At 43.9% G+C, this 17,174-nt stretch overlaps 1 protein-coding gene across 3 annotated transcripts in view; it reads left to right on the top strand.

The window, feature by feature from the left end:
• Positions 1 to 17,174, top strand: part of CAST (calpastatin) — a 303,324-nt gene that overhangs the window by 100,487 nt on the left and 185,663 nt on the right. For all 3 annotated transcript variants that reach the window (XM_029572924.1, XM_029572935.1, XM_029572943.1), the window contains one exon: positions 3,403 to 3,474. In XM_029572924.1, the coding sequence (XP_029428784.1) occupies positions 3,403 to 3,474 (72 nt within the window). The remainder of the gene's footprint in view (positions 1 to 3,402; positions 3,475 to 17,174) is intronic.

Raw genomic sequence — 17,174 nt, 5'->3', positions numbered from 1 at the left:
ACCATCACATGGGCCCTGCTGTTAGCACATTACAGCAACCAAAGTTGCCTGTGGTGGCTCTTAAACATATGTAAGCATGTATCCTCCCCTTCCTAGCTTCAGCATGAGCCCCGGAGTGTGATAATTAATGGGCAACGGGTAGCCAGCCCCACTTTGTTTGGCGCACAGCACCTCCTCATCTTCCCCTTTCTGAGTCTTTTGAGTCCTTCCGGTCTCCCTAGGATGAATGAGAATGGGCGAGTATACACTGAGCACTGAATGTGACCTACTCTAAATATTGGGAGCAGCAGCAGTGAAGGGGCTCTGGCAGCCACACGTGGCAACCAAAATAACTGAGCCAGATGCCAACATCATACTGATTTCTCCCTTTTCTTGCACTTCTACATACACACACTGAGCCAGTTTCCTCTGTATCTGCCCTTGTCTCCCTTTTGTCTTAAAATTTGGAAGAGAGACTGGATGTCTACACTGCCTGCTCTGTGGAGGTTAGTGTGCCACACAACATTTTTGTTTAATATAGGTGTGCGTTTGGCTTGAAAAGGTTGGGAAGCACGGGTCTAAATTATCTAGCTAACAGGGTCATTTATCAAACCGTGATGTGGCCTTATCGCAGGCGATAACACCCTATTGCACGCAATAAGTACTGCATCACGGCAGCAATATTTAAATTCAGGAAAGGGGAGGGGTTTGGGCAGGCTATGGGTGGGGTAAAAATATTTTAATTCCGGTATCACTGCAGGCAATAATGTTTTACACATTATTGCCGGAAGTAGCGCCGGATATTAACACCACCTTTTCCATTGGTGGCACGGGGGCGATGCGGTGCGGTCGCATCTGTGGCGGGTGAAAATGCACCACTGCGATGCGGCCGGCTGCACAATTTTGCCCCCACCCCCACCCCCCCGCCTCTTTTTAGCACGGTTCATCATTCTGCTATAACTATTTATAGCAGAATGATGAATCTAGGCCTATGTTAGCTAGATAAGGTAGCTTCACTCTGAAATGTCCTCATTCTGCCCACCATTTAGCTGAATGCAGCCGAATACTCAAACCTTGCCACTTAGCCGGATAAGTATGAACTTATCCAGTTAAGTGGAGCTGAATATTGGGCCTCCAGGGTATAAGTGTGTGAGATGTCAGATTGAAGGTGAAAAGTTGTGAGTGAAAAGAAAAGGAGATTTTAAGTAGGAAAAGTGTCCTGGTGTAATTATATTCTTGGTCTTTGAGAGCCACAAACAGGCCAGGTTTTCAGGATGTCCACAATGAGTATGCATGAGATAGGTTTGCGTATAATGTGATACAATATCTCGTGCATATTCATTGTGGATATTCTGAAAGCCTGGCCTGTGTGTGGCTCTCAAAGACCTGAGTTGGCCACACCTGTTCTAGGCTAATGTAGGAGATAGCATAGGCCAAAGAGTTCTTTCAAAGGTGAGGTAAATGCTTCAATCCTTGAGATGAGAAGTGGCACTGTCCATTTGAAAGCAACTTTACCATGGAAATCTCTAAGCAGTATTAAGATATTGGAATAACCTTTAAAAATATTATTTGGGCATTGTATGAGTAAAAAGCTTTTTCTTTGCTTAGCTTTCCTATTTTCCCACAAATATATCAGAATTGCTCCTATAGGAAGAAATGAGAACTGCCTGGCCTCTGCAGTGCTCTGTGCAATTCTGTAAGAGTAAATCTATTTGAGCTTGGGGCGCTGCTGATGGAAAATGAAAATAAAAGGCATATATGGTATGTATTTGGGTGAATAGGAGTTTCTGGGCAGATGTTTGGGTGGCGTGGAAGGCATTGTTGGCGTGTCTGTAGTGGACGGTCCTGCATGCTTGCAATATCCCTTTTCCGGCTTTGGCAACGGTTTTCTTCTCTTTCTTTTCTTTACCAAGTATCTCCTGAACATTTGATTTTACAATTGTTGTTCCTTGCTCTTCAGAGGCTAAAAATGTAAGTGAATTAAGTCCTAAACTGGAATTCAGATGGCCATGTTGTGGAGATTCTGCCTTCTGACAGTCTCTGCTGGGCTCAGATCCATTTATTCTGTACTGTAAAAGAACACTATTAGGTTCATTTTAGCTTATATATAACCATATATTTTATAATGGCATCAATTCTGTAAATGGACTAGGTAGAGATGTTTAGCGCACATTTTTTCTCATTTAAGAAAGCAAAATACTATGCATAAAACTTTAGTTATGAGCAAAGAGAATTAAGATTACAATAAAGTAAAATACATTCAAAAGAAGAAGCTAAAGGAATCAATATATCGGTAGAAGATCTAAAGCTGTTGGGGCCATTTTCAAACAGCCCACCTAAATGAAGTGGCATAAGAACCTGCCATGCTGGGTCAGACCAAGGGTCCATCAAGCCCAGCATCCTGTCTCCAACAGTGGCCAATCCAGGCCATAAGAATCCGGCAAGTATCCAAAAAACTAAGTCTATCCCATGTTACTATTGCTAGTAATAGCAGTGAAATAAAAATTTGCATGCTAGCCAGCGTTGCACTATTTATCACGTGTGCAGTATGTGTTAGACCCCATTTAATGCTCATTTGGGTCCTAACACAATCTGATGCATGATCCGGTAATTTTGTACTTGAGGCAACGGAGGGTAAAGTGACTTGCCCAAGGTCACAAGGATCGAAAATGGGATTTGAACCAGGGTTTCCCTGGTCCGTAGCCTGCTGAGTTAACATAGGTTAATACATTTTCAGAGCAGACTTGCACCTATAAGTCTACTTTGAAAATTATCCCACCAGCTTTCCCTGCATAAAATTACACCTGCTATTATCTGCATGGAAAATTTGTGGGAAAATTTATACACACAACTCTTGAAAATGCAAAAGTTTTTACGTGCAAGTCCAAATCCCTCCCAACTCTGCCCCTGGGAATGCTTCCAATCAGTCCGGATAAATTGACCCATGAACAGGACATACCATGTGTAAGTTTACCTGCATATTGGGCCAGCAATTTGATATTGGGCCATTTCAGCGGGTAAAACAGTTTGTATTGGGTTTTTTTTTTAGCTGCAGAATATTGCTGCCAGTGTGCAAAAGTGATGATGTACTGTTGTAGCATATTGCTGATGTACAGTTTTAAAAATGTCATTTGGAGATGGACTCGTGCATAGTGCATTTGGTGGAAGGAGACTGATGTATACAGGGTTATTTTTCCATTTATAGAAACATTGTATACTGAGCTTTAGTGGACACAGTTGACTTAGTAGTGCATACAGGTCAGACAGTTGTGCTGATACTGGTTTGGAAAATAGAGCTTATTGTTTTCCTTAAACAGAATTGCTGTTCTATAGTCCTGGAATTCCAGGGATATTTTGTATCTTGCCATTTCTTATAGACATTATGATCACTACTTTTTTTTTTTTTTTTTTTTAAATCAATAGAAGAAGTCTACATCATCCGTGTCTAGTCAGCAGTCTGGAGCACAAGCGGGTGGTGGACGTCCCTCTGTCAAGGTAAGCTGTGAAAGAGGTTCTACATATTTTTACTCTATCTTATAATGGCAATATCCAGAAATATTACTTGCACTATATGTTTTGTCTAGAGCAGGGATGGGCAGTTCCGGTCCTCGAGGGCCACAAACCAGTCTGGTTTTCGGGATATCCCTAATGAATATGCATGAGAGAGATTTGCATGCACTCTGCCTCAGTTGTATGCAAATCTATGTCATGCATATTCATTAGGATATCCTAAAACCTCGACAGGTTTGTGGCCCTCGAGGACTGGAATTGCCCATCCCTGCTCTAGAGGGATTTATCAATTTATGTATAAAGAAAACACCACTAATATCACCTCTTATGTACAACATTTCAGTGACCGTTCCACAATAAATTTGAAAGTATTATGCCCTCCAATAAAGGTTGACCATGTCTCTTTGTCCTTGTATGATATTAAATTGCTGAGAAAAAATATTTATAAGGAGGGAAGGAAAGTATTTCATATTCTTACCCCAGCCACTGGGTGATGTCAGTATTTATAATCATAAACGATCCTCCTCCATCCACTTTATATAGGGTTTCTACAATTCAATTCAATCACATAGTTTAAAAAAAAACAAAACACTATTGCACGCTACACACAAAAAAACCAAAACAAAACAGTGGATGGAGGAGGATCGTTTGACATCACCCAGTGGCTGGGGTAAGAATATGAAACCTTTCTTCCCTCCTTATAAATATTTTCTCTCAGCAATTTAATATCATACAAGGACAAAGAGACATTTATTAGCAATATCTATGGGAGATTATTACTTATCTTTTTGATTTATTGTTACTGCAATTGTCATTGTTACAATAAAGAAAGAGATCTAGGCGTCATAGTGGATAACATTGAAATCGTCTGTTCACTGTGCTGCGGCAGTCAAAAAAGCAAACAGAATGTTGGGAATTATTAGAAAGGGAATGGTGAATAAAACGGAAAATGTCATAATGCCTCTGTATCGCTCCATGGTGAGACCGCACCTTGAATACTGTGTACAATTCTGGTTGCCGCATCTCAAAAAAGATATAATTGCGATGGAGAAGGTACAGAGAAGGGCTACCAAAATAAGGGGAATGGAACAGCTCCCCGATGAGGAAAGACTAAAGAGGTTAGGACTTTTCAGCTTGGAGAAGAGACGGCTGAGGGGGGATATGATAGAGATGTTTAAAATCATGAGAGGTCTAGAACGGGTAGATGTGAATCAGTTATTTACTCTTTCGGATAGTAGAAAGACTAGGGGGCACTCCATGAAGTTAGCATTGGGCACATATAAAACTAATCGGAGAAAGTTCTTTTTTACTCAACGCACAATTAAACTCTGGAATTTGTTGCCAGAGGATGTGGTTAGTGCAGTTAGTATAGCTATGTTTAAAAAAGGATTGGATAAGTTCTTGGAGGAGAAGTCCATTACCTGCTATTAAGTTCACTTTGGGGTAGATTTTAAGAAAGTGCGCCTTCGCGTACTTTTGTTGGCGCACCAGGCGCAAACAAAAGTACGCTTGATTTTAGTAGATACGCTCGTAGCCGCGCGTATCAGCTAAAATCCAGGATCGGCGCGCGCAAGGCTGCTGATGTCGTGTAGCCGGCGCGCGCCAAGCCGTGCAGCCTGCCGCCGTTCCCTCCGAGGCCGCTCCGAAATCGGAGCGGCCTCGGAGGGAACTCGCTTTCGCCCTCCCCTCACCTTCCCCTCCCTTCCTCTATCTAACCCACCCCCCCCTACCTTTGTCGGGGGATTTATGCCTCCCGGAGGGAGAAGTAAATCCTCGCGCGCCAGCAGGCCGCTAGCGCGCCGAGACGCGACCTGGGGGCGGTTCCGGAGGGCGTGGCCATGCCCCCAGACCGCCCCAGGCCGAAACCACGCCCCCGGGCCCGCCCCCAAAGCACCGATCCGACATGCCCCCGACACGCCCCCCTCGAAAAACCCCGGGACTTACGCGAGTCCCGGGGCTCTGCGCGTGCCGGTAGGCCTATGGAACATAGGCGCACTGGCGCGCAAGGCCCTGCTCGCGTAAATCCGGGCGGATTTACGCGAGCAGGGCTTTTAAAATCCACCCCTTAGAGAATAGCCACTGCCATTAGCAATGGTAACATGGAATAGACTTAGTTTTTGGCTACTTGCCAGGTTCTTATGGTGTGGATTGGCCACTGTTGGAAACAGGATGCTGGGCTTGATAGACCCTTGGTCTGACCCAGTATGGTATTTTCTTATGTTCTTATGTTCTTAATATTCAGATCGCTTTATCCTGGTTCCTTAGAACTGGAGAGACCTGTACATCTGTATGTGAGAAATAGTGATGTAATTGGTCAGCAAGCATTAAGGTTGCTCTTCAACTACACTTGAATGACTTTACTTTTACCGTTCAGTTAATCATGTTCCAAAGACCATTGAACCTTCTGATTTATTAGAATGGAATGTTTTGCCCTTTTTTCTTTTTAATGCTAGACTAGTGTTATTAAAGGTCATGTTCAGTAAAGGGTTTTGATACCTCTTGTATACTATTGACAAAGATGTTCATTTTTTTATTCTGGATCCCATATTCAAGGCAAAAAGGATGAGTGTACAGAAATCTGGATGACAAAAAAAGTTTTATTGAAATGACGGCAGAAGAAGACCAAACGGCCCATCCAGTCTGCCCAGCAAGCTACGCACTTTATCCTTTTTTTTTTTTTCCTTTTTCTCTCTTCCACCTGTTTCTATTGGCTTCCAGTACCCTCCAGCCCTAATTCCCCTCCACCCCACCACCAATGTAGAGAGCAGTGCCGGATCTGCATCCAAGTGACATCCAGCTCAATTAGGGGTAGCAACCGCTGCAACAAGCAGGCCACACCCCTGCCCCATACTCTTAGGGGTAGATTTTAAAACGAGCGCGAACAGCCTACTTTTGTTTGCGCTCCAGGCGCAAACAAAAGTACGCTGGATTTTAGTAGATACGCGCGTAGTCGCGCGTATCCGCTAAAATCCTGGATCGGCGCGCGCAAGGCTATCGATTTTGTATAGCCTGCGCGCGCCGAGCCGCGCTGCCTACCCCCGTTCCCTCCAAGGCTGCTACGAAATCGGAGCGGCCTTGCAGGGAATCCTCTAACGCCCTCCCCTCACCTTCCCCTCCCTTCCTCTACCTAACCCACCCGCCCGGCCCTGTCTAAACCCCCCCCTTACCTTCCTCCAGGGATTTACGCCTCCCGGAGGGAGAAGTAAATCCCCGCGCGCGAGCGGGACTGCTGCGCGCCGGGCCGCGACCTGGGGGCGGGTACGGAGGGCGCGGTCACGCCCCCGGACCGCCCCGGGCCGTAGCCACGCCCCCGTACCCGCCCCCAAAACGCTGCCGGCACGCCCCCGCAACGCCGCGTGATCCGGCCCCGCCCCCGACACGCCCCCGACACGCCCCCTCCGAAAACCCCGGGACTTACGCGAGTCCCGGGGTTCTGCGCGCGCCGGTGAGCCTATGTAAAATAGGCTCACCGGCGCGCAGGGCCCTGCTCGTGTAAATCCGCCCGGTTTTGGGCGGATTTACGCGAGCAGGGCTCTGAAAATCCGCCCCTTACCCACCCCTGTTTTTTTTGTTTTTGTTTTTTTTGGAGATGGCAGCCCTCCATCCTTCCGCTCCGTGAAGGTGGAACACCAACCACTGGCATCCCGCTCCATGAATGCCTCTGTGGCTACTGCCGCTCCGTGCAGTGTTTTGCTGCCGCCTCTTTATTCACGTCCTCTAGACTTTATGGATCCACAGTGTTTATCCCATGCCCCTTTGAAGTCCTTCACAGTTTTAGACTTCACCACTTCTTCTGGAAGGGCATTCCAGGCATCCGCCTGGAATGCCCTTCACGGCATCCGCCTGGAATGCCGTGAAGAAATACTTCCTCACATTGGTTCTTAGTCTTCTTCCCTGGAGCCTCAGCTCGTGACCTCTGGTTCTGCTGATTTTTTTCTGACTGAAAAGGTTTGTCGTTGTCTTTGGATCGTTAAAGTTTTTCAAGTATCTGAAAGTCTGAATCATATCACCCCTGCTCCTCCTTTCCTCCAGGGTGTACATATTTAGATTCTTCAATCTCTCCTCGTATGTCATCCGATGAAGACCCTCCACCTTCCTGGTCGCCCTTCTCTGTACCGCTTCCATCTTGAAACCAGATGAAACCAACTGAACAAGAGTTTTCTACCATCGGGGAAACATCTGTGGTGAAAAGGGCTATATAGAATTAATTCCTACTATAAGAACAGTCTGCTGATAAGGTCTACAGATACTCTTTTTACCGGAATCCAAGCATTTACAAAAAAAAAAAACTACAGGCCTGGTTAGTGGCAACCAAAGCCATGACAAAATGTAAACATGCTTAGGTCTGTGCACAGTTTGTGAGGACAGGTAGAGGGAGCGGGGTTAATAGGTAGAAGAAGCAAAAGTAGGGCTTAAATGTTTGTTCAGTCATATGAAACTTTAGAGCGCAGATGAGGGCAAAATACAACAGTGGGCAGAGAGTGGTGGATGGCAGCATCAGGTTTCCAAGAAGGCGGGTGTAATCTGCACAGAGCCGACATGGGTTACAGCCCTAGCGATGGCAGCATTGGGCTTCTGAGATGACTGAGGTAGCTTCCATGCAGCTGCCAGGATTATAACCTTAAGAAATGTGGAAAGATGCACATAGCACACTTTAAAAAAAAAAAAAAAAAAAAAAAAAAAAAGGCAATGTGTATGCTGCGAACAAACCTCTGGCCTGAAGGCTTCAGCAGTTTCCAATGCAAATGCTTTTCATCAAAAACCAGTAAAATCTGTATGTTAACTTCAAACAAAGTGACATGCAGTTGTGAAGAAAAACTCCGTCGCCCGATATAGGACCGTATTTTGCCGAGGCTGCATCAGGAGAACCACTCTTAATAGTAACCCTGTTAAACAAGTCAGAAGATACAACTTAAATCTTGTGAAAAATATCTGCTTTACACGGAGATAGTCATGCTGCGTTTTTAACAGAGTTTTGCTTCACAGCTGCATGCCACTTTGTTTGAAGTTAACATACAGATGAAGTCTTCAGAGCAGAAGTTTGTTGCCAGCACACAAACTGCCTCTCTTTGAGGATTATAACCTTGACATTGTGACCGTTCCTGGGAGAGAGATAACAGGCAGTAGTGAGAACAAGGCTGGTAAAAGTCATTGTGGGGGAGCCGGTGCTTTTAGGTTTTGGGAATTTATAAACTCGTCTACCCAAACTGGCAGAAAACCAGAGAGGAAGACAAATGGGCAGACTGCATGGGTCAGTTGGTCTTTCTTCTGCTATCATTTATTGTCTCAATGCTACTGCTTCTAGAAGGGCACAGAGATGAAAGGAAAGGCTAGAAGACTCTGCCCCAAGGGATATTTAGACTCAAAAGGGAGCAGCAGCAAGGAATGCAGAGGGAGAGAGAAGGGTGTGAAGACAGAGAATGAACCCATTATAATGGTGGGGCAGAGCCATGGGCAGGGTGTGTGGAGCCTGAAGGGCAGGTGGAATGTACTTGTGTTAAAGCTATCTTTAGTTTTGAAAGAAGTAAAATTGGGTGTAGCCCCCTCTTTATATCTTACTGGGCGTGTTTCTGGCATGGTGAGAGTGGATTTGAAATATTTTTTAGGTCTTTTTAGGCTGTGATTCTACTTCAACATCTTTTCGTTTGTTCCTTTGAAAGGTGTCCCAACTTACAAAGACTCCCTAGTTTTCTCCCGGACTAATACCACCTCTAGAATTCTGGGCTACAAAATATAAATGATCCTGTATCAAACACAGCCATTCAAGAGTGGGTTTTTTTTTTAAATTTAAAATGGTCAGGTTGAACTTGAAGGGATTGTTCATCCTGGTGATTTTCATGTACAAAGTATTGTCACACCCTCGAGAGAGTGTTTTTCTGTGGTTATATGGTACAGTGCTGGAATGAGTTATATATCTGCTAAATTATTTTAAAAATATTCTTATTGAAAAAAATGTGACCTTCATGTCCTGGCATATGGACTGCATGGAAAGATCCTATGACTTATATGCCCAGTATGTGCTTTTGAAGGGTATAATCATCAGTCACTCATGCTGCATGATATCCTTTTTTTTTTCTTCTTCTTTTTCAAGATAAGTTTTATATGCAAGTAAAGCTTGGTTCAAAATATATTCTCAAAAACCGTTGCAAAACTAAGAATGTGATCAGATATCAAATTTTCTCAAACCAAAACACATGTATGGTTTTCAACGTAATTAAAACTTACTTAGCTCATTAGTTAAATGTATGCTGTAGAAATCAATACAGGTATGGACTCATTATGGGATCCATCCAAACATCAACTCAACGAGTTATATGGCACAATGCTGGAATGAGTAAACGTTAATCAGTTGTTTACGCTTTCAAAAAGTTCAAACACTAGGGGACTCATAATGAAGTTACTAGGTAATACATTTAAAACTAATAAGAAAATATTTTTTTACTCAGTGCATAATTAAGCTCTGGAATTCATTGCCAGAGGATGTGGTGAAAGCTATTAATGTAGCCTAGTTTAAAAAAAAGGTTTGGACAAGTCCATAAACCATTATTAAGATGGAGTTGCAAATATCCACTGCTTATTCCTGTGATAAGCAGCTTGGAATCTTATCTTTCCCTGGGGATCCTGCTATGTATTTATGACCTGGATTGGCCATTGTTGGAGGCAGGATGATGGGCTTGATGGACTATTGGTCTGACCCAGTATGGCAAGTCTTATGTTCTTATGTAGTGGGTTAATGTAAATCATATTCCCTATATAAAAAGGCATTGATTAGAGGTCATGTAAATCTACATGGCCTTTGAAGGAGATTGCTGAGTGTTGCATGTCGTGGTTTGTGCCAGCTAGTCTCAAAATATCCAAGCAACCAGGTAAACTTGTGGAAACAGTTTTTTATTCTTCTTTTAGTTCTGTTACCTCATGCATACGTTTCGTTCTTGGAACAGTAGCATTTCATATACATGCAGTGGGTATTTATTAACAGGCAGGCAGAAGACTCCATGCAACAGCTTAAAATTCCCTTTAATGCTGAAGGCTGCCAAGCCTTAGTCCTGGCTTCAAGCCACAGATTCCTCAGGCGCCTTATAAGAACTGTGCCCATCTGAAGTACTAGGACTAGGCTTACCATGATCACTTGTTGACTGGCTCTAACTTCTCCTGCTGTTTGTGCCTCTGGGAAACTCCTACTGTTAGTTCCTTGGCTGCCTGCTTGTCTGCTGCCTACTTTTCCAGGGTCTCTTCTTTTCCCTAAATCCCACCATAATTGGCCACATCTTTCCCCATGACTGCTGGGCCCTTGGAACTAAATTACTCTCAAAGTGTCTCTCTCTTTTTTTTTTTTTTTTTAAGTCTCTTCCTTTGTCCTTTTTTATTTTCTTCTTTGCAGCACCCTCTGCTCACCTGACAGCTTGTTCTAGACTTGAGCTCCCTAAAGCCTCTGCATTAAGGCCACACTCCCCTGATGTTCTTTATGTAGCTTATAGCCTGCCTATTCTGGATCTTTAGGCTGCTTCTCCACATGTGAATCCTTGGTTCTGTCACGTTGAGCTAGAAAAATTCAGAGAAGAGCCATGCTATTGGCCATGGAATTTGGAAGGGATGAATTAGAGGAAAGAATGACCTGTTTACTGGTAAAGAGAAGGGGGAAGGGCTGGAACGAGAAGCAGAAGACTGTTCTCTGCTGAGTGAGATTAAGCACGTCTGAGTGGGAGCAAATTTTCAATTGGCCTGCAGCCCTCCCCAGACTTTTGCCGCCCTAGGCACAGGCCTAGTGTGCCTGTTGACAAATCCAGGCCTGCGTGTTCTGCCTGTGAACATATCTCTCGGTATTGGGGTCCAGGGTATGGAATCATCCCAAGTGGGCAGGGATCCCCTAGACACCATAGGATTCCTTCCCAGACAAATACCTGAGACCTCAGATTCTTCAAATTCCCAAATCTCCTCTCTTCGGTGGGGGGTCTTCAGAGGAACAGAGCTTCGTAATCTCGCTTCTCCTCGCCAGATGGTAACTTGGGATCTTTTAGATGAAAGGTCCAGGGCAGCAGGTAAAAAAACATCTCCATCCTTTTCTTTTCCATTCTTGGGCAGGAAGAGCAGCAGCAAACTTTCCCCAAAAACGAAAGGGAAAATCTTAACCAAAAATATGTCACCCTGTCCATCCACTGAGTGTGAGATGGAACAAAAGAGGTTCTCATATCCTTTTCCTACCTAGAGGGCAGGGTGTTTTCCCTCCAGACAAGACCAGGGAATGCAGGGAAGAATACCAAGAAGTAAAATCCAGAATTTTCTCAAAACCTTTCCAGCCAGGTTGTATACCAGAGAAGTAAACTACCTCCTTTTATAGTGCATTGCATGTTACTTCATGTGCCTTTGTTTTGTTGTACTCTGTCATTTTATTCCAGGCTGTTCTATCGGTTTGTGCTAAAATTTGATTGTGAATACTCTGCCTATAGCCTTTAGGACAGTGGTCATTAGATTCATATCTGAGCAATTTGGTTGCTGTAGGCTTTCAGCTGATAAGAACTGTTGGTACTGTACTTCATGAGGGAGGGGTTTTAAAATGGGGGGAGAAGTTTGACTTACTATATACTTTGTCATTGTTCTTTAGGGATAGTTGGTTTGTTTTAGAAAGCGAACGGATTCACTGCTGAGCCTGAGTAACTGCTGTTCAGTGGATTTTGCCTGGAGCTTACCAGGGCTGTAGCCAGGGAAACATCTGAATTGGGCAAACTAATGGACCAAGTCAAGCTTTTACTGTAAAAGTACTGATATGACATGACTGTGTGAAGGGCATATATTTGGGTCCTCATTGTTTTAGTACTGTTTGTTTTATTGGGCTTGAGTCAAGCCTGCGTTGTCTCAGTGAGAAATGCATTACCTGTCACAAATCAAATGCTGTGAGACTCCAAACACCTAAGAAATATTGTCATGGTCCAGAAAATGATGCCCTGGGGCGTTTTAATGCTGTTATGGTAAGGATGCTATTTTTGTGATTTGGGTGATGTCCTGCTAGTGAATTTACCTGCGCGGTAGGACATAGGTAATATTGCCTCACAAAAGTATTCTCCATAAACCACTGGGAATTTTCAACAATGGGATGATTGATTGGAAGGAATTAAAGCACTTCATGGCAAATGTGGAATTATTCAGCACTCTGACTTTTTGCTGAGTGCAAAAGCATTAAGTCTTGACTAGATTATAAACTACCAAGAAGTAGGCACATTCTATTAGGTATCTTTGTACAGCACTGCATACCTCTGGTACATCGTATACAAAGAAGTAATAGTAATAATAATTCCTAGCAAGTCCTGCTTATTATATGATGCACTGTCACTATATCCCTGGAACTGCTGGTTTCCTGAGATGATGTCAACTTGCCTGCAGGATTTGGTACAGTAAATCCTGTCCTTGCTAAGACATTTCTTCCTGCTTAAAAAAAAATAAAAATTTGCATGCAGATCTAATGTGCTTTTAAAATAAATACTGCTTCAATTGAAAGTGTCTGCAGAAGCCTGGTGCTGACAAGTTGCACTTTTTCTAGCAGCTCAGCAGTGGTTTCAGTTTAGTTCAGAACTATTATATGAAATTGTGGGATTTTAATTCAATTTTTTGAAATTGGTGGAAAGAACAGGTGGCATCTGTGATGGGGCTAGGACCTATAGCTGGCAGGTGCTCTACCTCTGTGTGACCAAACTCAGATAGTAAACTCTTTGGAACCCATGTGAATTACTTTTTGTTTGCTCTGTGCTGCATACCCTGATGAATTGTACACTGTAAATAGTATTATTTTAGGGTGGAAATTACACAACATGTGCTCCTTGAAAAATGTTATAAAAATGTGCATGAAAGCTGCAGATATTCATTCATGGAAAATTCACAAAGAAAATTGTTCTGAAGTTCCCCCCCCCCCCCCCAAAAAAAAAAAAAAGCAACCTTAAGCAAAAGGATGCTGAGGGGATGCTCTGATACACTAAGGCAGGGGTGTAGATACATTTTAATTCTTACTGGTACTGTACCAACCCCACCCTTGATGCTGCTCCTTGGTGAGACTGAATGAGTCAATTGACCTTTAGCAGCCATCATTTACTGTATGGGAATAAAGGTTAACAAATTAAAACAATAGATTCCTTTCTGACCCAGGGAAGGGAGTGTTAGCTCCTAAAACCTACTCTAGAAATGTATTAATTGGTCCAATAAAAAGCTATTGCCTCACATATTTTGTTTGTTTTTATTTGTTAACCTTTTGTTCAAATGGACTAAAACAGCAGGAATACTACTTTATATAACTTACTATGTTACTACAACTTTTTTTTATTTACGTAGTGCTTGTCATTCACATTGTTTTGAGTAGGATTATTATCACATCTATTTACAGTTGGATAATATATGCACACACAGAGAATATTTATACGGCCAAGTCACCCAATTCCTGATGGGAGTTTTCAGGCCAGTCCATGTTTTGAAAAAAACATATCCTCATGCATTCTGGTATCTGCAGTGCTGATTTCAAATAGTACATAAGAATTGCCAATCTTAGTTAGACTAGGGACCATTGAGCCTTGTATCCTATTTCCAACAGTGGCCAATCCAGGTCACCAGTACCTGGCAGTATCCCAAACAGTAAATAGATCCAATTCTGCTAACGTCCAGGGATAAGTAGTGACTTTCCTGAAGTCTTCCTGGTTAATGAGACATTACTACTTACCCGATAATTTCCTTTTCTTTAGGCTAATTAGATGAATCCATAACAAGTGGGTTATGCACCTCTACCAGCAGATGGAGACTAGAGCAAAGCTGACATCAATAAATAAATGTCAGCTTTGCTCTAGTCTAGGGATTGGACTACGTGGCTGTGACTACCTCCTTAATCCAGCAAGCTATTGTAGCTCGTGAAGCCGGCTTGCCCTGTTTACTACCATGTGAAGGGCAAACGGGTGATCCATCTTCCGGAAAGGTTTAGAAATCTCCAGGTATCTCACGATATGTCTCTTAACGTCCAAGGGTCACAACAGATGATATTCCTCTCATCTCTTTCCCTATCCAGACATGGCATGGAAATAGATTGTTTCAAGTGAAAATATGAGACCACTTTTGGCAAAAAGGAGTGAACAGTATGCAGCTGTATCGCCCCCGGAGTCACTTGAAGGAATGGCTCCTGGCAAGACTAGGCCTACAGCTCGGAAATTCGATGCATGGAACAATTTGCCACAAGAAACACAATTTTCAAGGTCAGTAACTGCAAGGAAAGGTTATGTATCGGTCTGAACGTAGGGCCTTCTAAGAAATCCAAAACCAGATTGACTCCACAAGGGCACCTGTAACTGCAAGGGAGGATGAAGGTGTTTCACTCCTTTTAAGAAATGTCCACATCTGGATGAGCTGACAAGGGAGTACCATTTACCTGACCCCTGAAACAGGCAAGAGCCACTACTTGCACCTTTAAGGAATTAAGGGCCAACCCTTTATTCTATCCATCCTGCAAAATTTCCAAAATGAGCAGGATCTTAACTAAATGGGGAAGAACATCTCTATCTTAAGAACATAAGAACATAAGAAATTGCCATGCTGGGTCAGACCAAGGGTCCATCAAGCCCAGCATCCTGTTTCCAACAGAGGCCAAAACCAGGCCACAAGAACCTGGCAATTACCCAAACACTAAGAAGATCCCATGCTACTGATGCAATTAATAGCAGTGGCCATTCCCTAAGTAAAATTGATTAATAGCCATTAATGGACTTCTCCTCCAAGAACTTATCCAAACCTTTTTTGAACCCAGCTACACTAACTGCACTAACCACATCCTCTGGCAACAAATTCCAGAGCTTTATTGTGCCTCAAACATTTGCCAAGCATGCACACAGGCTAAGGAAATGGAGAACCTTTTTTGCTTGTAGCAAGGTGGCAATCACCGCAGTAGAATATTCACGCTTCAGCAAGTGAGCCCTCTCAAGACAAAATCGAGTCGGATCTTCGTGAAGAATAGGAACCTGCCGCAATGGATTCCTGTGCCAGAAACTGGAGGGGGGAGTCTACCAGGAGCCTTCATAGATCCACAGTCCAAGGGCTCCTGGCCCAATCTGATGCCACCAGAAGCACCATCCTTTTTTTGACTCTTGGCCCTCCGAACTATTCTGCCCAACATGGGCCACGGAAGAAAGGCATTTAGCAGCTTGTCCTCTGGCCATTCCTGCATGAGAGCATTGATACCCAATGACTTCGGATCTGTCCTGTGACTGAAGAATCATGTAACCTTCGCATTGCAAGAAGTTGCCAGCAGGTCTAGAAATGGAAGGCCCCAGTGATCCACTATCAGTTGAAACGCCTCGTCTGACAATACCCATTCTCCTGGGTCCAGACTCTGCTGAGAAAGTCTGCTCTTACATTCTCTTTCTGCAATGAGGCTGAGATCTCCTAAAGTTGTACTTCTGCCCATTCCATAAGTTGGTCTATCTCCTGCAACTCCTGCTGGCTCTTGGTTCCTCCCTGCCAATTGATGTAAGACACTGTTGTTGCATTGTCTAACATTATCCGGACTGCTCAACCCTGCAACCTGCCGCTGAACTGTAAACATGCCAACCAGACTGCCCGGGCTTCCAGCTGATTGATATTCCAGAGAGACTGTGCTGCACTCCATCTCCCTTGCGCTGTCAGTTCCTGACAGTGAGCTCCCCAACCCTGAGGTTCACATCTGTCGTGAGTACTAACCAGTCTGATTTTAAGGAAACTCCCTTTCTTAAATGATCATCTTGTAACCACCACTGTAGTTGAGAGTAGAACTCCATTGGCAGATGGATCCGAATTGAATTGTCCCTAGACTGAGGGCTCCATTGAGTCAGCAGGGAGCACTGAAGAGCATTGAAGAGGACGCATATGTGCCCTCACCCACTGCACCACTTCCAAGGTCGCTCACATCAGTCCGAGCACCTGTAGATAGGGCATATTGTGTTCTCAGTAGACGCACCTGCGCCATCAACTTCGGAATATGATCTTCCGGCAGGAATAACAGCCCTGCTTCATGTTGAACTGAACACTGAGATACTATAGCGACTGAGATGGCTGAAGACTGCTCTTGGCTAGGTTTACCACCCAACTGAGCTCCTACAACAGGGAGATCAACTTGTGGGTCACCAGGTGGCTCTCTTCCAGAGACTTGGCCTGAATCAGCTAGTCGTCCAAGTACAGGTGTACCAGGATCCCATCTTTTCTCAAATCTGCCATACCTGCCTCCATAACCTTGGAAAAAGTTCTGGGTGTGGTGGCCAGACTAAAAAAAAAGGTAGCATCCGAAACTGATAATGGCGTCCCAAAACCGCGAATCTCAGAAAACGGTGGTGCTCTTGTTGGATGGGAATATGTAGGTACGCCTCAAACAAATCCAAGGAGGTCAAACATTCCCCCGACTGCAAAGCCATTATCACTGAGCACAACATTTCCATGCAAAAATGAGTCACCCGCAAATGACGGTTGACACCTTTAAGATCCAGGATGGGACAAAAAGAGCCTTTCTCCTTGGGCATAATGAAATAAATGGAATATCGACCCAAATTTTCTTGAGATTTGGGCACTGGAACCATAGCCCTCAGATTGTGGAGCCTTGACAATGTACATTCCACTGCTTGCTTCTTTTGCTGGGAGTGGCAAGGAGATACCATGAACACGTCCGAGGAACACTGTGAAATTCCAGCGCATAT

This window comes from Rhinatrema bivittatum, chromosome 1 (assembly GCF_901001135.1).
Source record: "Rhinatrema bivittatum chromosome 1, aRhiBiv1.1, whole genome shotgun sequence".
NCBI classification, from domain to species: Eukaryota; Metazoa; Chordata; class Amphibia; order Gymnophiona; family Rhinatrematidae; genus Rhinatrema; species Rhinatrema bivittatum.
This window is presented reverse-complemented; position numbering and strand designations above follow the sequence as displayed.